This window comes from Lissotriton helveticus, chromosome 12 (genome assembly GCF_964261635.1).
Source record: "Lissotriton helveticus chromosome 12, aLisHel1.1, whole genome shotgun sequence".
Classification (NCBI taxonomy): domain Eukaryota; kingdom Metazoa; phylum Chordata; class Amphibia; order Caudata; family Salamandridae; genus Lissotriton; species Lissotriton helveticus.
The window spans coordinates 147,149,523-147,172,883 of record NC_136073.1 but is presented as its reverse complement, the minus strand read 5'-3'; the positions used below and the strand labels follow the sequence as shown (position 1 = coordinate 147,172,883).

Below are 23,361 nucleotides of genomic sequence, written 5' to 3'. Positions count from 1 at the left end.
GGATACCAGTTAGAAAATAGTTCAGGTGTCAACTGCTATGCTAATGTATTTGTGAACGTTGTGTTTTATCTAGAACATATTCATCATGAAATTATGTAAAATCGAGAAAAACGATTCTGTTCTTTACTACATTATATTTTTCAAAAGTTGGTAACTGATAGAAGTAACATCCATACTGCTACTGGCATTCGGCATCTTTTGGATAGATGCACTGCTTCACTGAAGTTTACATTGAATATACAACAAGAAGCACACGAAAATCTTATGTTTATGCTTACAGTATTGGAAGATGAAGGAATAGAAATTGAAAACTTATTTGAACTAAATTACAGATAATATCATAAATGTGAAGAGTGTTCATTTTCTTCTACCACTGAAATTGACGATACCAGATTGCAAATCAGTGTTGTTTAACAAATTAGTAAAAACAGCTAATCAAGATATGAAATGTTCTCCTTGTCAATCAGAAATGCCAACCAACAATATATAAAAAAAAATTATATATATAGAAAGATTTGGAAAATATGTAATTTTAATGCTAGAACGTTGTAGAGCAAATGGAACAAAATTGGACACCAAATTAGAATTTTCGTGGCAAGTCAAGTATCAATTTCAGGAAGAACTTTTAAAGCAGTGGCTATTATTTACCATGATATACCTACTACAACTTCTGGACACCATACTGTGTATTTAAAGTGCAATAACGGATGGACATATTACAATGATGCCCATTTGGAATTCAAATGTAGGTTGCCTTACAAATTAATATCTGATATTTTGATGCCAAAGTTTTGAAAAATCATTCGGCCTACTGGGAAGATGTGCATACGAATTAACAAGTTTATTTTGGATATTTTCAGATCAAAAGATTTGGAAACATTATTCGGCATATTGGGAAGATGTGAAAAATTTGTGTTTGGATTATTGTTCATGCTAATTCATATTGCATTTGGAAAATTGTGTGTGAAACAAGAAGTTTATATATTTGATCTTTATATTATGCACAGTGTAAATGAGAGTGTACATTTTACAAAATGTACTTGAGAGAAATAAAAGACTCAATTTAGTTGAAGAATGTAATGTAGAAAATGTAGATAGGTAAACACATAGTTACCAAATGTTCTAAATAATGCTCAACTTTGATTTTCTTTTTTTAACAATCTCATTGATTGTTTTTTCTCCCCCGCTGTTGTATGATGATCTACCTTGAAATCACTGTTTATGGTGAAATTGAGTAGAATCTGAGAACAACAAAAGAGGGAAACTGAAAATGTTATGTAATTCTAAAATTATGTTTTGTTCTTAAGACTATAATATTATATTCAATAACAGTTTTTCTTCTTGTTTCTTACAGAGGGTAATGGTGAAGTTTGAAAATATTTTAAATTCACTTTACAAGTAAACTACTGTAAAATAGTTCCAATGATTTTTGTATCTACATTAATAAAAAAGGTAAGAAGATATAATGTAGTAAGCATCATAATGTGAAATAATGTTTAGAGCCACTTTTTACTACACTCATCTATTCCTTCTATCACTAACCATGCACTCATTATATAGCTAGGTACTATTCCCACACTTTTTCAATTTAGCCAGGCACTATCCATGTACTGGTACAATCACTCAGGCACCACTGACGCACTCATGCAATTACTCGCACACTACCCATACACTCATAGGTGCACTCAGGTACTTCTGCTGCACTCATGCAAACACCCAAGCAGTACCCATGCAGTATTTCAATCATTCAGGCACTACCTGTACACTCTTCCAATAATCAATGCACTACCTCTGCACTCATGCAATCACCCAGGCACTACCCCTTTACTCATGCAATCACCCAGGCACTACCTATGCACTCATGCAATAACCCAGGCATTACGTATACACTGTTCCAATCCCCCATACATTACCCTGCACTCATGCAATAACCCATGCATTAGCGCTGCACTCCTCCAATCACACAGGCAATATATATGCACTTCTCCAATCACCCAGGCAAACCCCATGCACTTATAATTCACCAAGTCACTACAAATGCACCCCTCAGATCACCCAGGCACTTCCCCTGTACTCATGCAATCACCCAGACACTATTATGTACTCCTGCAATAACCCACACACTACCTCTGCACTCATGCAATCACCCAGGCACTGCCCATGCACTCCTTCAGTCACCCAGCCACTACCTTTGCACTTCTCCAATCACCCAGGCACTACTTTTGTACTCATGCAATCATCCAGGAACTTCCCCTGGACTCATGCAATCACCCGGTCATTACTCCTGCACTCATGCAATCACCTGGGCACTACCCATGCACTTTTATAATCAAGCGGACACTTCCCTTGCACTCCTCCAATCACCCAGGCTACTCTTATACCCATGCAATCACCCAGGCACTTTCCTTGCACTCATGCTATCACCCAGGCATTATCCCTGCACTCATGCAATCACCCAGACATTACTCATGCACTCCTCCGATCACCCACACATTATCCCTGCACTCTTGCAATCACCCAGGCATTACCAAAGCACTTCTTCAATCACCCAGCCACTACCCTCACACTTGTATAATCACTAATGCACCACCCTTGCATTCCTTTAATCACCCAGGCACTACCCCTGTACTCCTGCAATCATCCTCCCAGTAGCCATGCACTTATAAAATCACCCAGGCACTACCCTTGCACTCCTCCAATCACTCAGGCACTATATCTGTACTCTTCAAATCACCCAGCCAGTACCCATGCACTTATAAAATCACACCATCACACTCCTCCAATCACCCAGGCACTACCATTACACTCATGCAACCACCCAGACATTACCCCTGCACTCATGCAATCACCCAGACATTACTCATGCACTTCTCCAATCACCTAGACATTACCCCTGCACTCATTCAATCACCTAGGCATTACCCATGCACTCCTTCAGTCACCCAGGCAGTACCCATGCACTTTTAAAATCACCCAGGCACTACCTACCAGTACCCATACATCAATAAAATCACCCAGGCACTACCTTTACTCTCCTTCAATCACCCAGGCACTACTCTTTTACTTGTGCAATCAATCAGACATTACTCATGCACTCCTTCAATTACCCAGACATTACCCCCACACATTATGTCTGCACACATGCAATCACCCTGTGATTACCCATGCACATCTTCAATCACCCAGCCACTACCCATACACTTATATAGTCAACCAGGCACTACCCTTGCATTCCTCCAATCACCTAGAAACTACTCGTGTACCCATGAAATTAACCCAGGCACTAAACCTGCACTCATGCAATCACCCAGGCATTACCCCTGCACTCATGTTATCACCCAGACATTACTCATGCACTAATCCAATAACCCACACATTATCACTGCACTCATGCAATCACTCAGTCATTACCCACATACTACTTCAAGCACCCAGCCACTACCCATACACTTTTAATATCACACAGGCACTACTCTTGCACTCCTCCACTCACCCATCCAGTATCCATGCACTTATAAAATCACACAGGCAGTACCCTTGCACTCCTCCAATCATTCAGGCACTACCCCTGTACTCCTCCAATCACCCAGCCAGTGCCCATGCACTTACAAAATCGCCCAGGTACTACATATGCACTCCTCCAATCACCCAGGCACTACCACTATTTTCATGCAACCACCCAAACATTACCCCTGCACTCATGCTATCACCCATACATTACTCATGCACTCCTCCAATTACCCAGACATTACCCCTGCACTCATGCAGTCACCAAGGTATTACCCATGCAGCCCTTCAATCACTTAGGCAGTACCCATGCACTTATAAAACACCCAGGCACTACCTATGCATCCCTCTAATCACCCAGGCACTACCTCTGCACTCATGCAATCACCCAGGCATTACCCAGGTACTCCTGAAATCACCCTGCCAGTACCAATATGATTATAAAATCACCCAGGCACTACCTATGCACTCATACAATCACCCAGGCAGTACCTATGCACTCATACAATAACCTAAGCACTGCCCTTGCACTCCTCCAATCACCCAAGCACTATCCATGCACCCCACCAATCACCCAGACATTACCTCTGCACTCATGCAATCACCCTTGCATTAGCTATGCACTCCTTAAATCACCCCAACACTATCCTTGCACTTCTCCAATCACCCAGGCAGTATTCATGCAGTCCTTCAATCACCCAGGCAGTACTCATGCACTTATAAAATCACCCAGGCAGTACCTATGTACTCATACAATAACCTAAGCACTACCCTTGCACTCCTCCAATCACCCAAGCACTATCCATGCACCCCACCAATCACCCAGATATTACCCCTGCACTCATGCAATCACCCATGCATTAGCTGTGCTCTCCTGAAATCACCCAGACACTATCCTTGCACTTCTCAAATCACCCTGCCAGTATTCATGCAGTCCTTCAATCACCCAGGCAGTACCCATGCACTTATAAATCGCCCAGGCACTACCTATCCACTCATGCAATCACCTGGGCACTACTCATGCACTCCTCCATGCAACCAGGAATCACCCATGCACTCCTCCAATCAATTCAGTTCAATTCAAATAAACTTTATTCGGCTTTCGTTTGTAAAACCATAAAAGTTGCACAGATACAAGTACAAAAAAACAGTTAAAAAATTAATAATAATTTTACAAATTGTTCTGTACCTCAGTAAATCAACTGAATTAATAAACATGCCAAGTTAAACCGACTTTACACATCCATAGAGGTCCCGGATTTCACAGAAGCTTTTAAAAACACTGATATAAAAAAGATACAGTCTTCTTTAAATAATTGAAGATACAGGAGGGCCGGACGCACCTGTCTTAAATTCATTCTTTTCAAAATGGGAACCAGAAAATGCTTGCGGGGAAATTCATACAGTTTGCATGAGAACAGAAAGTGCAGCAAATCCTGCGGAGACTGACCGTCGCAGCCGCAGGGAGCTAGCACTTGACCTCTGCTAAAACCCTTTGGTCTGGCTAACAAAAGGTGGAAGAGGTTCATCCAGAACCTAGTTAACAGGAAGTTCTCTTGAGTTGACAGGGACCCCATAAGATCGTGTTCCGTCATTGTTTTTTTTTTAAAGCATTAAATACATCCGGACACTAGATTTCAGCACCTCCTCGGCTTCCCTGTCCATTTTCCTTAAAGTCAGAAAGGCTATCTTGGTTAGTTCCACATCCTTCTTGACGATAGCGTCAGGGTTGGCGAATAGATCACCCCGCCCTATCCCTTCAAAACTTCTTTTGATATACATAAGCCGGGGAATAAGGGCTGAGTTATCAAGAGACATACACTCTCTTCGTATTAAGTGATTGAGAGTTAAATCTGTATTCAGCTAACACCTAAGCCAAAAGATATGGGGTCGCAGAGCAATAGCATCACTAAGGTAGGGGACCCCCTGTTCCTCGTGGACCGCTAAATTAGAGGTTCCACATTGAACACTTAGTAAACGTTTCAAGAAGTCCTTCTCCACTACCTGAAGGCAATCTATGGCAGTGTATCCCCAGATTTCACTACCATAGGTGGCTATGGCCAGGCTTTTAGCTTGATAAACTTGCAACATAGCTCCTGTCGGTTTCTTCCCTATTCTAGAGGCAAAGTTAAAAATTGCTGTGTTTACCTGAGCCAGATCTCCTTTTTTTCCTCAAAATTAGGGGACCTCATTTGAGTTGGTCGTCAAATAGAATCCCTAAATAGGAGAATACATTCTTGCGGGGGATCTTGGCAGGGCCGACATAAAATAAAAGCTCTTTTTTGATTGTTGTCCCACTTTCATTATGTAGGACTTGGTATTATTAATGCCAAGTCCCGGTCAAGCATGAATCTAGAGAATGTGGTTAAAAGGGATTGCAGACTCATTTCGGTCCTGGATATGAGGACGGCGTCGTCCACATAAAGCAGGACAGGGATGCCTCGCCATCCTACATAGGGGTAATCCGCTCCAGTTACCCTTAATGCACTATCCAGTTCATTTATATAAAAGTTAAATAAAAAAGACGCCAGTATGCATCCCTGCCGGACTCCCCTCTTATTCTCAAAGTCCCTGGAGACCTGCAAGTCCTGCGAGAACCTGGCATTAGCTTTAGTTGATAAGTGCAGGTCCTGGAGAAAATTGCCTATACTGTTCTCCACCCCCATTGCCCTCATGGACTGCTACACCTTGTCCCTGCTTAAACAGTCAAACGCAGATGACCGGTCCATGAAGGCAAGATGGATGGTTCCGGGGCGAGCAACAGTATATTTGCTCAGTATCATAGATAAATTCAGACACTGAGCAACTGTAGAGCGTCCCGGCCGGAATCCATATTGGACATCCGACATCCGACATGCTCTTATGTTCCTCTGCCCAAGTTGATAACCTCTGTAAAAGAATCCGTCCTACTACTTTAACCACCGAGTCAAGAAGCGAAATCAGTCTATAACAATGGATACTATTTTTATTGCCCTTCTTAAAGACAGAGACTATAGTGAAGGATGACCAAGACTGGGGGCAGCCATTCCTTGCCACTGTATTAAATACTGACTTCAGTATCGGGGTCCAGAACGGGGGGGTCTGACTTAAATAAGTCTGGGGGATCCCATCTGGCCTGGTGCTTTGTTAATGGATAGTCCTATGATTCTGTCCAGGATCACCCCCCTTTCAAAAATTATTACTTGGTCTTTCGTAACCTGGCTTTCTTGGGGGTTAGGCTCAAGAGAGCAATCAAACATGGATTTAAAATAAAGTACCCACTCCTCCTCTGTGATATGTGAGTTAAGGCCCCCCATTCCTGATCAAAGAGGGGACGGTTCACAACACTCCAGAACCTCAAACTGCTCCTAAGAGTGCTTGAGTCGATCAGCTCCCTCCAAGCTTCCTCCTTCAAGGCACCCTTCCGTTTGGCCAGGGCTAACTTATATTCCTTTCGACAAACTCTGATTGAGTTCTTGGTTTGGCTGCCACTCCTTCAGCCTCTTTGCTTCTTTAGAGCAGTGGCAATCAAACCATCTGGGACCCTGCATAGTATTTCTACTAGCTGGAACACTTAAAATTGTATCCACCTTTTGCGCTATTGACACATATGCACCAATAATCTCATTAGGGGAAAAACCCTCAGCTGTACATATTATTAATTCATGTGCACAGGATATTTTTACTTAATTATAAAATTTATCTGGGGACACCTGGGACCATTTTAGTCTGCACTTACCATCCATCGGTCTGTACACCCCTGATTGGAGCAGCCTCAGACTTATCTGTTAATGGGCCCATCGTATAAACAGTTAGTGGATTATGGTCACTAAACTCACACTCCACAATATTAAAACCGTGAAAAAAAGATTTCTTCGAAGAGGAAATTAAAATGTGTTCAATAAATGACCCCCTACCTTGCCCTTTAAAAGTCGGCACATAAAACTTGGTATGTGGATCAGTTAAGGACATCAAAGCCACCACATCCAATTCATTTATCATGTTGTTCAACAGTTCGCCCTGGGCATGATGTTCAAAGTGAAAACCCCACCAACGGGGACAGCCCAGTTCCTAGATACAGAATGTTGTTGGGTTACCACAGGGGTGTATAATAACATCCCCTCAAACCACAAGATTATGTAGACTGTGACCCAAGAATTCTCTTATAAACGCTCCCAGGGTAGTGATGTTACAGTTTTCATGAAGACAAGCCACCGAGTTGTAGAAATTAACAATACCCCATCTGGTATCCCCCCTTTTGGCGGACAATGCCAGTATTCTACTGTGTGTAGTTGGCATCACCTGGATCTGACAATCAACAGCCACAGAAATGTATACAGCTAGACCAGCCTTTGGTCTTCCCCTCACCGAGGGGGTGGCCGGGACAAAACAAGCCTTATAACCTTCCAGAAATCAATCACAATCCACTGACCCTGTTTCTTGGAGGCTAAATACCATAAATTGCTTCACATATTGCACCCACCGTGGATCTTGGAGCTTATTGGCCAACCCTGCAATATTCCAGGATAAATAATTATTAGATCTCACATCTGCTAGGCCATATCATATACTCCACTGAGAACTGGTCAGAAACATCATGCTCCAGCTCAGGGGATGGAAGCTCCCTCAGTCAATCACAGTCCTCCAAGCCAGTTAGGGCTGCAAATCTGTTGTTTAATGGTACTGAAGGGTCGGAACCAAACTGTTTATCTACTTCAGAAGGTGATTAGACCATAGAAATAGGCTGTTGCCTAGGTACTAGTCTATTTGACCACCCACCTCGAGGAGGGACCCTAGGGACATTTTCAGGCACGTCCCTATAAGGGACTGGCTTGTAGAAGTAGCCCAGGGGTAAAGCCCTTATAACAGATCCCAATAGGGGGGGTGAGGCTGATGGCCCTAGATAAAATACGACCCGCAGTGTGGTGATTATCAAAATTTACAATAACACAGTCACCCCAACCCATTTTGCGTGAGCTCCCTATCCAACTGACCCTACTTGCCATAAGGATGTTTCTGACCACGGCGGCACCCAAGGTGGTATTATGTGTGAACCAGTGAGTTAATTTATTCATTAACTGCCTGTGGTCTTCATTAGCCCCTTTGGGGAGAGAGGGAACATTCCCTTAAACCACTACGTATGGGGTGGATTCAGGTAGGAGCTCAATAATTGGAAGACTTGATAGCTGTAAGTCCCTTCCTTCTGATCTCATTGCCCTATGATAACCTAAGCACTAGCCTTGCACTCTTCCAAATACCCAAGCACTATCCATACACTCCACCAATCACCCAGACATTACCCCTGCACTCATGCACTCATGCAATCACATATGAATTAGCTATGCACTCCGTAAATCACCCAGACACTATCCCTGCACTTCTCCAATCACCCAGGCAGTATTCATGCAGTCCTTCAATCACCCAGGCAGTACCCGTGCACTTATAAAATCGCCGAAACACTACCTATGAACTCATGCAATCACCTGGGCACTACTCATGCACTCCTCAACGCAACCAGGAATTACCCATGCACTCCTCCAATCACCCAGGCACTATCCTTGTACTCATGCAATCGTTCAGGCACTAGCTATGCAGTCATGCAAAAACCCAGGCACTCCCCTTGCACTCCTCCAATCACACAAGCAGTATCCATGCACTCCTCCAATCACCCGGTCACTACCCTTCCACTAATCCAATCACCCAGGCACTATTCATGCATTCCTCAAATCACCCATCCAGTACCCATGCACTTAAACAATAACCCAGGCACTACCCATACACTCAACAAATCACGCAGGCACTACCCATGCACTCATGCAATCACCCAGGCATTACCCATGCACCCTTTTAATCACTCAGGCACTATCTATGCACTTGTCTAATCAAGTAGGCACTACCCCTGCAATCATGCAATCACCCAGCCAATAGCCATACACTCTTGCAATCACCTAGGCATTACCCATGTAGTCATGCAATCATTCAGGTAGTACACATGCACTTCTCCAATCACCCAGGCATAACCCATGCACTCATGCAATCACACATGCACTACCTATGCACTTCTCCATATATTACACTTGCCGCCATTCATACAGCATATACAAATTTGTCTATTTTTAACCAAACAGGCGGTTCTAATAAGAACCATTTTTTTGTTTATAACTTTTTTGTATTTGTTCAACACTTTTTTGTATTTTTGGTGTTTTATAAAAAAATTATAAAAAATTAACGGAAAGTACAGAGAAAACTTTGGAAACATTATGCAATTAAGAAGTATTGCAAAAAAAAAAAAAATTTTAAAATTGTGTTTTTTATAGCAACCACAATAGCATCCACCGATTGCTCTCCATAGCAAAGACCTTTTTACACTTTGTTAATTATCGAGCTGGTTTTAAATATGGTGCTGGCTGGCAAGTGGAGCCAATGAAGTGCCTTCATGATGGAAGTGATGTAGTTCTAGTTCTTCAGTCCCCTGGATGATACTTACTACTACACGTAAGATGCTTCTAAGTCCTAAGTGGTGCCACTGCCTAGTCTGGAAGGCCATAGAGTACGGCATTACAACCATTGAGTTGTGTGAGTAGAAGGGCTTGAATATCAGCTCTTTAGCTGCTTTATGGAAGAAACAGTTTCTGTTTTGGTAGAGCGAGCTGCTACCAGACTGTCTTATTTTTTTCAGTGAGGTGAGATTGGTGCCTAGAGTGCATCCAAGTGAATTGGCATTCAGTAACAGTTGGGTATCAAGCTGTCAAGGTTCATGTCATTTAGCCAGGTGTACTGCATCTTGTTGTTGTTCTTGGCAAATAATATAAATTGAGTCTTGGCTGGGTTGAGCTTCAGTTAGGTGCTGGACATCCCGGTCTATATGATGTACAGGCAGTGTTTGAGGTGTTGGATATGTGAAACAGAGGAGAATAGAGATGTGTTTAATAGCTATATTGGTGGATCTTGATGCTGTTGCCTGTGCATAGCGATACCAAAGGGGATGATGGACGGAGCGTTTGAGCAAATCAAACACTCACCCTAGTCAACTGATCTGGGTTTAATCCATCACCATTCTTTAGCTCCCTTCACCACCCCAGTTCAGACATGGCCATATGCAAATCAGTCTGACCCGTGCCTTATGGGAACAATCCAGGCCGAACTGCCAAGTCATATCTTCCCTGGACCAGAAACAAGCATCCTGGGACCGGTTTCGGATTCATAATCCTCATCAATCCAGTGGTAGAGTGAGGAAGGGACCCACGTCTGGGCATACCCTGCCAACTTAGGGCAAACAAAGCGATACCACAGGGGATGATGGACAGAGCATTTGAGCAAATCAAACACTCACCCCCAGTCAACTGATCTGGGTTTAATCCATCACCATTCTTTAGCTCACTCCACCACCCGAGTTCAGACATGGCCGTATGCAAATCAGTCTGACCCTGTGCCTCATGGGAACAGTCCAGCCGGAACTGCCAAGCCATGTCTTGCATAGAGCACCAAATGGTCCAATGTAAGTGGTAAAGAAGACAGGAGACAGTATAAACCTTGGAACTCTATACATGATGGGGATCTTTTGAGACAAGTGAAGGACATGGCCAGTGAATCCTATTCACAGCCCAAGGTTGTGTATGAGGAAGGGATGGTCAACGGTGTCTAAGGCAGCCAAGAGGTCAAGCAATAGCAGCATACAGGGTTTATCTACATCTGTGATCAAGAGGGCATGTCTATGATGTATAAGGTTTACCTGGTAATATCCATGCTGCAGCATCATCAGAAGCCAGATTGGTAGTCATGCAGGGCATTGTAATAACTTATCATTGATATGGTTGTGGAGTTGAGCATAGAATGCTTTTTCAGTTATACTGCTCGTGGATGGTAGATGAGTGATGGGCCGGTTGTTGGCAAGTTCATTTGGGCCTTGTGTAAGTTTCTTTAGGAGTCAGAGAATCTGGACGGTCTTGAGAGCTTCTGAGAAGAATCCTTGAGTGATGGAAGCATTGACAATAGTAATTGTAGGAGCACCCCCAGAGAGCTTTGAAGGATGCTGAGACATTATGGTATGAAGTGGCTTTGAAGAAGTCACGCATGTCAGTCTGATCTGGGAGAGCTAAGGCTGTGAAGGCTGACCATTGTGGGATTCTACAGAAAGAGGTGAGTGTATAAGATGAGGCAGGCTTTGTATTGTTGATGTGTTGATGGATTTCTGTATTTTTTCACTGTGGCTGATGACATTTAACTTTTCCGTGATGAATAGCTGGGTCCAGCAGGGAGTTGAAGTGATACTTGTCTTCAACAGCATTTTTATTCTGTTGATGTCTTCATTAGTGATGATGGCATAGTACTTTGATTTGGCTGATGTGATGAGCTCTCCACATGTTTCACAGAGGGACTTCAGTATCAAGAGGGCCTCAGATGTTCTGTTTATTCTCTATTTTGTGTCCTGTCTGAAGATGGCATTGTTTTTCAGCAATGTCTTTAAAAGACCAGGTGCTAAAGACTTTGCTGTATTTGGTGTGTGGATGTTTTCATTGCTTTCCAAAACAATGTTTCCATTGCTTTCCAAAACAATGTTGCCATTGTTAGAATGGTATTTGCATTGAAAGTGTATTTGACGGGGTGACAAATGTGGTCACTAATTAGGTTGTCCATGGATAAGTGCTTAAAGAATCTGAAAGTTTGATCTTCTCTTTTGTGTTGACCTTGAATTTTAAGTACTACATTGATCGGGGAGAAGAGGATGACAAAGTGGTTGGTCCAGTCCAAGGGCATAAGTGGTTTGCATTGGATTGTTGGCGATGTTGAGAAGATAAGGTTGACTCAAGGAAGTGGCTTTTTTAGTGTATTGGTTGTCTGGCACACTGAATCATGTTGTGAATAGATGAGGTCACCCGATAGGGTGGTGTGGGCATGTTAGATGGATAAGGTGATTAGGTGATCCAAATTCATCAATATTGTCCTTGTTCTACCCAGTATTTTCATATTCTGTAAGAATTAATTTTGTGTACAAGTCCTGCCTTCAGTTAAATCAGGTTTACCCTTGTGCTTATAATCTGCTTCCATGGCTGGGATTTCTGAAAGCAGTAGTGATAAGTTTGTGAATGGGCCACATACTTCACTCTCCCTCAGGACAATAGACATCCTGAGCTTTGGACTCTTGAGGTTTACCCAGCCCCCAGTTTGAAAGACATCTATCACAACATGTTCCTGCCCAAACTCATGCTGCAATAAACAATAGGCTGCTGCTTCTTCCTTCTGTCTCAACAGCCTTTTGAAAGGGGGAATTTAGCACTCTGCCTCTTACCTTCTCCTTTGAGTACTTTAAGCCAAAAGGTATTTACGCCATTGGTCTCATCCATTTTCAAATGCAGATCTCAGAGGGCTGGGCCAACTGGAAGGGGTGTGTTTACTGTTACCTTTTAATCCTAACTTGGTTGGAAGGGATGAACTTTTGGGAGGAGTTCTGTGGTAGGCAGAGAGACACTTTGCCAAGGCTCTCCCTTGCTATCTTGCTAAGCTGTAGAACAAGGCTTTATAGGGTATCATTTATAGTTAGTTGGAGGAATTGTGCTTCTATCTTTAAGAAAGGAAGTTGATTTTGCTAGGGTTTAAATAATTTACCGAACCACTAATGGGTAGGCATTAAACATCAGTGCTCCCACGGGTCTCACATTGGAGTTCTGCTGGTTGAGAAAATAAAGCAATACAGGGTTCTCTAAGTTGAAATATTCACCTGTGGTACACTTGAGCATTATTGGACATCATATTTTGCATATTTGGTTTGTACTTCAGCCAATAGATAGCTCCCTCCTAATGATATATTGGTTGAGTAGACAAAAGAAATCTAACCGAATTTCAAATTAAAAGAACATTTTTTAATCAACTTTTACTTTATGTTCTGTACAATTCATGCATTGAAATTCAAATTCCACACTGTCCTTGCTAATATCACTATTTGGTCAAGATGTCCAGTCCTGTAACTTGAAAATGTCCTGCCTTTAGATTGTCCATTTAATATCAAGTCACCAGTTTGTGTAATAGCGATGACTCCTTACAGTATTTATTGGGAACTTCAGTTACTTCCCTCTTCAGCCTTCTCTGGTGGGCTCCATATTATATATGGACGACACGTTTGAGTCTGTTCTCTTTCATTCGCCAAATTACTCAACAACCTAGCGTGCTAATATTAAGTGTACTGTAATAAGTCATGCAGCAAGTGCTCAACTTGGCCTCGAATGCCGTCTGCTGAAATGGTAAATCAGGTAGATCTGTGGTGTGCTCTCACTGGTGAACCATAGTGCTCTTTCAGTGCAAGAAAATATGTGCTGGAAGGTTGTGAACAGACACTTGTTTGTGTGTCAAGCCCGATTCTCAGTAGTAAAAGCCATCTCTGGTCTGGACAAGAGTCTTGCTGCCTGCTGGTTTATATGTGGCATTTCGTTACTTCCAAGTGTGCCCCCGCTGTGAGATACTGTGAGGTAACACTATGCCTTGCATAACAGGCCGGGTTGTGAGATTTCTGTCCAGACCGGGGATGACATTTGATATTGAGATGTCGACTTGACACACATACAACTCTGTGAAGGTCTATCAATTTTCAATCATGATTGACTGTGGAAAGTGTGGCTCCTCCCAGTAGCCAGTGTGCCACCATGGACTTGTTAGTACATGCAAAATGTGTCGAGTGTAATCTTAATTTGGTCCCAGTTGGGGTGGTAGGGGAGGGAGCCTCAAAGGACATAGAATTCTCATGGCATACTGTCGCTCTGGCCTGAAGATGTAGATCTATGCATAAGTAGGTAAGCAAGCTACCAAACTCTCGCATACATCTAAGTAGAGAAAAAGAACCAACGAAAGACTTTCAGAAGAAAATCCGATAGGAAATCTGACTGTAAAAGAAGAAAAAATAGGGACAACAATAGTAGCAAGTGGGTGATAAACACAAGGCAAAGAAGTGAATAAATGCATTACAATGTCTTCATTACTTGTCAAGGCGTCCTTTAATTCAGATTCAAACAGAAACTAACATATATCACAGGAAAAGACAACTTCATCTTGAATTAGAAACCTCTGACAGTAATCTCTGTGCTGACCACAATCTTGAAAAGGGGCTTTCATAAGGATTGGCATCCCCCTTTTTGTCCCTGTTGTTTAACTAGAGGCATGAAGAACCCCGAATGTGAGATGTTTCCTCCAATGCAGGGCTTTGCTCCAACCACTGCCCTTCCCTTTTGATTATCTGTGCAAGTAGCAGAGCCCCACTATCGCTGTCCTCAATTGCTTAAACACTGGTGCAGTCTAGCCCATGAGGATGTCCAGCCCTTTGCAGAGACCTGCGATTCACTCCCTGACACCACAATAAGTGCACCATCTTCTTCTGAACACTTTCTATCCTATAGAATCTCCTGGAACACATTCAACACAAGGTGAATTTCAAGTCTTCTGTGAGACTTAATACAACTTTACCACACTTACCACTAAATAGTGGAAATGTAAAGCCAGAGGTGCAGTTGAAAAATATGTGTGTTCTTGACAAATTCCTTTACAGTCCTCTTCTTGAATCAGACTATTTTAGTGGAATACGTTGCTCGAAAATTCAAAAGGGATCTTTACTGGATGTGTTTGTATACAGTGCCCATTTATAAAGAGCTACCAGTTCTAAAAAAAATATATACTTTTCAAGTACAGACACTACTGAAAGTTTTTTAAAGTGTTGTTAGTGACTGACTTATACTTTCGTACTTAGTTGTATCTGGGCAAGAATGTTGTCATGGGTGGGTGAGTGGTCAGATGTGATATCTTCTGCACCTGCACTACCATGCAATTCTGGATAGTTTTGTTGATGGCATGCTCTCTTTCGATGCCTAGCTCACCTGTCCTGTTTCCTCTATTTGCAGAGAGGAAAGATCTTTATTGCGGATTATAAGATATTGGAAGGCATACCTGGAAATATATTGAACGGTCGTCAGCAGTACATAGCTGCTCCCTTGTGTCTTCTCTACCTCTCACCTCAGAATGATATGGTACCCCTAGCAATCCAGGTAAGGTGTTGTCTTTGAGCCATCCAACCTGCCTAGAATTTTGAAATTTCAAGACCTTTCTTAATTGTTCAGAATGTGAATAAATAGTAGTGATCAGTATTCTGAGAGAATGTGTCACCTGTTACTTGAACTGAATTGATTATTAGTTTTCCTATTGGCTAGAACCAACACACCTCTTTACGGTCACAAAGGTTTGCCTTTATGACAATGGGGGGTGTTTTGTGCTAAAGAGTTAGTCTTTACCTGCGTTGGGATTTTTACTATGCATAGTACTATAAAAGCATTTCCCAGAAAAGATACATGGATGTTGACTGATTGAACAAAGAAACAAATGAAAACAACTCAGTAACCTCCCTCTCAATCAATCACTCTTCTAGGAATTTGCATTTTAACCACTAATTCATTGTATTACATGTATGCACAATGTAACCGACTATTACAGAATAATATTAGGCAATGTAAATATATTTTCCTCAAAGCCAAATTCAGTGTTAATACCGTTCTCATCAGTGCTCTGAGTATCGCCCAGTATCTATGAGCGATGTACTTTCTTTGTAAGCTGGCTGTTGATTTCCTGTCAAGAAGCCAATGTCTTGTCCTCTTATTCTTTCTATTTTTGTAAGTGGCCTCAGTCTTTCTCATCTCACAGGCTCTTTGGACTTCACATACACTTCTATACACCATAACCCACAAACGGAAAACCAGTTTACAAAATTTAAATCAATGGTGTCTTCCTCATGTAGCAAAATATATTTTACAAGAGAACCCTCTTGTTTATATTGTGCTTGATTCATAAAGATTGTTCTGTGAGTATGCTGACTTACTCCTCAATTTCACAGGGTAGGTCAATCTACTCATTGTTCAAAAAAGCCTTATGAAATGGATCCTATGAGATTGCAACAAGACACATCTTGATTTTTTTAATGGTTCTTGCTTGTCATGTGTACAAAGTTCCAACAATGGACTGTGTCCATATGGGTGGATAGTCACCTAATTTTAGCAGCTCTTTTTCTGAGAGCTAACACGCTTTCAGTGGCTGCACCCTACTTGTTGTTGTTGGTTTAACATTCGTGTCTCACAACGGGTTCAGACCATTTGTCATCTTTTACTTCCCTCTTGTAGGATTTTTGAGAATTAAGAAATGTGTAATGTTAGAACGTTTGCAATGCTCTTGACATTCTATTTCAGTAAACACCATGGAAACATTCTCTAAGTCTAATGTGTTGTGTCTCACTCTTGAGCTAAGTTCTGACTGCAGCTGCTTGGTCAGTAACTATGAAAGTCCAGTAACTGGCTCTTTGTGCATCTTCCTCTGCAGCTAAATCAGACTCCAGGTCCAGAGAATCCCATCTTCCTGCCGAGCGATAATGAGTGGGACTGGTTGCTTGCCAAGATGTGGGTTCGGAACTCTGATTTTTCCATGCACCAGGCTCTTTTCCACTTACTGCTTACACACTTCTTTGCAGAGGTGTTCTGCATTTCTACATTGAGGCAGCTCCCCATGGCCCATCCTCTGTACAAGGTAAGAAAGACAAATCAGTCAGTGCAAAGAGGCTGTTGATTCCAAGCTCAATAAATGGTAGCGCATTGGTCATGCTTCCCAGGCATTGTTGGGTACAAAACATCAAGAATGTTTGAGATACTTGGAGGACTTGAGATTAACAGGGTATATGGCTATATGTTATAGAAGAGCTGATGCAGTGAGAATATAAGATCTGCTCGAAGCAACCACTGTACCTGTGTCTCTAATAACTCCCCCGGTCTCTCTTTAGCTCCTGATCCCTCACCATCGCTACACTTTGCAAATTAATACTCTTGGCAGGGAACGCCTTATTGGACCAGGAGGAACCTTTGATACGGTAAGATTGGAACTAATCTTTGTAGACCACCTCTGTTGATGGCATCCAAAAGAGGCCATGATGAAGATAGATAACATAATAAACATAGCATAGGCAATTGTAAAGCACATGTTCACCCTACGGCATTATGGCGCTGAAAACACAGATATTTATTATTATGTTATTGATCTCTGAAGTATGAAATGCTAAATGGAACATCCAGTATTCAAACCTGTGACCATGAGGTCAGAAAGATCCATGGCGTAGATGCATTACTCCACTGAGCCACCAGACCCATCTAGATTAAATGGATGGCACAGATTTCATAAAAGAAATGTATAAAACCTGCTAGGGATGATATTATCATTTTCACTCCCTTATGACATATTCTTACTTAAAGATGTACTTGTTAAACATAATTAAACAGTGCATCCACCTGTAGCCTTTTCACACAAGCTACTAATGTTTTTCTCTTCACCAAAAAAGGTATTTTGTTTGCAGATGTTTAAGTGAGCAGCAGCCTAAACATGAATCGTCCCTGTCCTCATCAGAAATATACAATTCCAACATAAATGATGCAGGAAGTAGGATTCTTGTTTGGTCTTTTACAAGAATCATTGCCCCTGAACGTGGACATGTGTCTGTACTTGAAGAAAATAGGCTTAGAAGATATTCCCTGTCAGTTCATCTTTCTCTCTGCTCACTTCGCTTGAAGTAGTTGGGGGAGCCATACAATGGATTGGGATTTGATCATTGTATTGGGCATGTCTACTTTATGGTAAGTAGAACATTTCCATAACCTATCACTGATACCTGAATTGTTTCTAGGTGTTTTTCAGAGGCTGTATCTGAGTAGGGCTACTAATCCTGAAGCGAGAGAAGACTTTTAGCAGTATGACATGGATGATGGATGCTTTGCTATTTGTGCTGTTCAGCCTATAGAAGAACACCACATAAACCTGTAAAATAAACAATTCCATACTATGGATACCTTGCATATTCTGGGAAAAATATTTGTTACCTGTCCTTAAGGTGGATAACTCTTAACCTGGATGGGAAACAGCAAGCTTTGACCAGTAGTGCCCACATGCAAGGACCCATTGTGTAAATTAGAACCACTCTCATCCTTACTCTTCGATTGCCACCGCCATGCCATCTGTAGTCCAGTATATGGCCTCTTGGATTGGTCTTGCTCATTCATAACTGCTGATTTTGTGCCATATTCTCACAACATCGTTCCTGTGGGACTTGGTTCATTTTCAGATTTGTGGGCATTGTGATCACTGGAGAAAGACCTTCTCCTGCCCATCTTTTCTAATCATGTTGTTTCACACATGGAAGAAAGGGTGAACATATTGTCATTAAATATGATACTATCGATGCCTTATACCTGGCTCTTGTGGTGCTCATGCAAGCATTTACTACCATGTATTTTTCAACAGAATATTTTACATACAATACTATATTGTTAGCTTAAAGTAATGGTACACTGAAGCACAACATATATTATAAATCTAATGCGAGCACTAAACTTCAGATGCAACATCTCATATAATTAGGTAATATACAAAAGCTTCAACATGGCTATGTATGGCACCCCCCACCATTGGCAGACAACACAGAAACACATTATACACCACTCCAAACGTTAGTTACTAAATAATCTGGACACATTCTCCATGCCAATACTTCACAAGGGACACTTTTTACATTCATGCTCAAAACAGTGAAAGAAGCTACATCATGTATTAACAATTAGGTAAATCCTTCATCAGCCCCTCTGTGGCATATTATCATACACTCAAAGCTACAAGAGTAAAATATTGGCACACACCCTAGATATAGGCCAGGAAACAATATATAAAATGTATAGAGTGATGACTTTGGTCTAGGAGTGAAACAGTCTGGAAAAAAAAGGGACCTAACTAGAAACTGCAATTTTCACCCACAGAGCACAGCGATTGGAGTAGCAGGGCTTATAGAGCTTATATCAAGAGACATGCAATCCGTAACTTACACTTCCCTTTGCATCCCGGACAATCTCAAATCCCGTGAGGTTGAGTCCTTGCCCAACTTTTACTACAGAGATGATGGGTTGAAGATCTGGTCAGCCATTGAGAGGTGAGACAGGATTTATTTGTTCCAAATAGTTTTTTTGTTACTTCCAGTGATGGGTTATATATAATTTTTCAAATCTATATAAATAAAAATGTAACTGTTTGTTTGTTCATAATCTCAAATCTCAAAAAGTTCTTTACCGATTGGTTTGAAATTTTGACACAACGCTGCATTCGAATACACGCATGTTTTTATATACACAATGTTGGATTTAAATACGCACGTGGCGAATACGCGCGTTTTTAATCGAAACCACTAAGAGACACATAAAAATGTCAATGTGCATTTGATAAAAATCTTAAATCGACGAAAGTTCTTCACAGGTTGATTTGAAATTTTGACACAATGTTGAATTTGAATAAGCGCATGTTTATATATACACAACGTTGGATTCAAATACGCGCGTGTCAAATACACGCATGTTTTTAATCTAAAGGACAAACAGACCCTAACGATTGGGTTGCTGCGCAGCAACTACAATAGATGCATAGAGACAATAGTCTACATATATTAGGATGGACAGTTGGTGTCAGGATGGCAGACCACGAAGTGGGTGGGGGGAGGGGGGAGGCGTTCGTTCAATTTGCAACATTAGCGCGTGGTTATATATACACAACCTTGGTTTCGAATACGTGCGTGTCCAATACGTGCAGGTTTTAATCGAAAGGCCGAACAGACCCTATTGATTTGGTTGCTGCGCAACAAATACAAGGGATGTATATAGACAATAGTCTACATATATCAGGATGGACGGTTGGTGTCAGGATGGCAGACCGGGAAGTGGGTGGAGGCTGGGGGGAGGAGTTGGTTCACTTTGCAAACCGAACAAACCCTATCGATTTGGTTGCTGCGCAACAAATACAAGAGACGCATATAGACAATAGTCTACATATATTAGGATGGACAGTTGGTGTCAGGATGGCAGACCGAGAAGTGGGTGGAGGGGGGGGAGGAGTTGGCTCACATTGCCACATTAAGAAAGGTCACATAGAGACAATAGTCTAAATAGATTAGGATGGACAGTTGGTGTCAGGATGGCAGACCCGGAAGTGGGTGGAGGGAGGGGGGAGGAGTTGGTTCACTTTGCAATATTAGCGCGTCAGACCAGGAAGTGGGTGGAGGGAGGGGGAAGGAGTTGGTTCACTTGGCAACATTACGAAAGGACGCATAGAGACAATAGTCTAGATATATTAGGATGGACAGTTGGTGTCAGGATGGCAGACCGGGAAGTGGGTGAAGGGAGGGGGGAGGAGTTGGTTCACTTTGCAACATTAGCACGTGTTTATATATACACAACATTGGATTCGAATACGAGCGTGTCCAATACGCGGGTGTTTTTAATTGAAAGGCCGAACAGACCCTATAGATTTGGGTGCTGCGCAACAAATACAAGGGACGCATATAGATAATAGTCTACATATATTAGAATGGACAGTTGGTGTCAGGATGGCAGACCGGGAAGTGGGTGGAGGGAGGGGGGAGGAGTTGGTTCACTTTGCAACCCCAACAGACACTATCGATTTGGTTGCTGCGCAACAAATACAAGGGACACATATAGACAATAGTCTACATATATTAGGAAGGACAAAAACACATTGTATACCCACAAGCATTGTGAAATTAAACATGTTAGAAACGTGCGTTTACTCTTTTCTTTCTCTTCCATTTAACAAGACTGAGCCACAGCAATGCGTGGCCGGGTACAGCTAGTTGGAAATAAAATGTAAATAGCTCAAAGTCCATTTACAAATTATAAAGAATATTTGTGGTTGACAGATTGATACCAAAATTCAAATGAGACACAACAACCAGATAGTTAAAAAGAGGAAAAAGTCAATTATCTTTTTTTAAAAGATGTGACTGGTGCAATCATGAGAGAACCTAGATGAAACATTGATAACACCTCCCACTGTTTGGGGCTGATGTTGAAGACAGCCAAGATCTAGTAAAGGCACTGGAAGCCTTCGGCAGTGTTGTCTCCTCACTCCATTTTATTGTTATGTTTGATCCCCCGATTTTATTTTACAGATCATTGACATTAGCTGTGCTTGTCCGGTTGACAGTGAATTAAATATACTACTTCCAGATTACATTAGGCATCAATTATGAGTTAAGGGCTAATTACAAATGTGGTGGTCTGATCGACCATCAAACCCGCAGTGGCGGTTCGGCTACCCTCTCACTGGCAGTCTGACTACTCCATTCCTACTTTGGAGGTCGCACCACCATGAAGTCGCTGCTACCCCTGAGGAGCCCCGAACCCTCAACAGTCTTGCAGTGGTCTGCGGTCACAATATGCTGGCAGTCCCTTGCGGCACCACCAAGCATATCACACGTTTCCTCATCGCCACAGTGTTCATGGTGGTTAGGAAGCTAAGGGGGCCCTACAAGGCATCCTGGTGACTCAGGGTCTGGGGTGTATGCAGGGGGTCACATGATGTGTCCCCCTGTCTGTATGCACCACCTGTTCCTGCACAGAATGAAATGCACAACATTGTGCATCTTGGTCAGTGCAGTAACAGGCTGTGGAGTTCCCACAACAGTGCCTTTCCAAGGTTCTCTAATAAGCTTTAGAAAGGCACCGCAGTGGTACCGCCACTGCAGGATTGCCCGACCTGTATTCCAGTCGGAATACAGTTGGCATGCTGAATACGTGTTTGGTCATCTTGGAGCTCTTAGTGATGTGCTAAGGATTTAATAAGCAATGAAATTGAACCTCACAAGAGGTAAGAAGTCATAGTAATAGTGGCTGATGAGGAAAAACATTAAGAGAAAAGTCCTAACATAGAATTTGGTCAGCTGAGAATGCAAGACAAAAAGAGGAAAGGTAATAGCCCGGCAGCCTACATAAAGAACATAAATAGCTGAGGTGTGGGAATCCCAATGCCTGAATTTGAGAGTCAAAGAGAATCAAGTTTGAGTAATAGTCTCATGAAATGTTTATTCTGATTCAATTGCAAACAAGTTTGTGAGCCACAGACGCAAAAGGGATGACCGCAGAGTACTCAACATGTCATTCAAAAGTCTTTAGACAGAAAAGCAGATAAATTGGGGCTGGGTAAGGGACTCAAAGGAAATGTAGAAATATGAGTGCAATGTAAAGGTGAAGCAGAAACTCAAACGAGGGACTGATCAAGGCAAGTTAAATATGGGGAAGTGAAACAGTGTTTAAGTTTATAAAGTATGGATTATTAGGACTCCTAGGATGATGAACCTCAAAATAGCAGGTGGAAGTGTAAGCTTAATAGTGAACCCAAGTATCTGAATATGACAGACCAAAGTGAGAAATTCTCGGCTAACCATCAGTATTGTGTAATTCGCTTTACTACATAGTCAGTTCACTGGCATGGGATCTTTTATAGATTGTCATTCTTAGTATGTCCTGTGATGTGTAAATCGTTTATATGCCGCTCAGCAAATATTTAGTTTGTTTATATTAGAATGTCTAATCCTTTTGACTGAACTTTTTTGCTGTCCTAAATGTGGAGCGCAGACCAGTGTTAAATGATGCCAGCAGGCTTGCTTGACATGTTACTTTCTGTGTCTTCAGGGCTTCTTTACTGAGCCATGTTCTTCTGATCTTTAGAAAGTGCCTAAAGTTTACACCTAAAAATAGGAGTTTCCTGGTTGTTTGAGTTGGACTCATGCGAGATTCTGAAAAGTTCATTCCAGCAAGGTCTATTTCATGAATAAACTCAGACCATACTTCGGTAGATGAGGTGGGATTTTGGAACCTTGCCGTTTTAAATGACCGCATGTGAGGGTTTGTTCATTTCCCTGGCCACTCTTCTAGAGTGGGCACAGGAGATCTGATCAAGGAAGTAGAAGGTCTGCCATGTAGGTAGAGGGTGATAATGTGGGATTATTTGCAGTATGGTACACAAGCACATCTG

General features: G+C 42.0%; 1 protein-coding gene across 1 annotated transcript in view; it reads left to right on the top strand.

Moving 5' to 3' along the window:
* The window catches only part of LOC144799565 (hydroperoxide isomerase ALOXE3-like), a 200,195-nt gene that overhangs the window by 157,632 nt on the left and 19,202 nt on the right, over positions 1–23,361 (top strand). The window contains exons 7-10 of the mRNA XM_078670936.1: positions 15,369–15,512; positions 16,831–17,034; positions 17,285–17,371; positions 19,302–19,471. Coding sequence (XP_078527062.1) covers positions 15,369–15,512; positions 16,831–17,034; positions 17,285–17,371; positions 19,302–19,471 — 605 coding nt within the window. The remainder of the gene's footprint in view (positions 1–15,368; positions 15,513–16,830; positions 17,035–17,284; positions 17,372–19,301; positions 19,472–23,361) is intronic.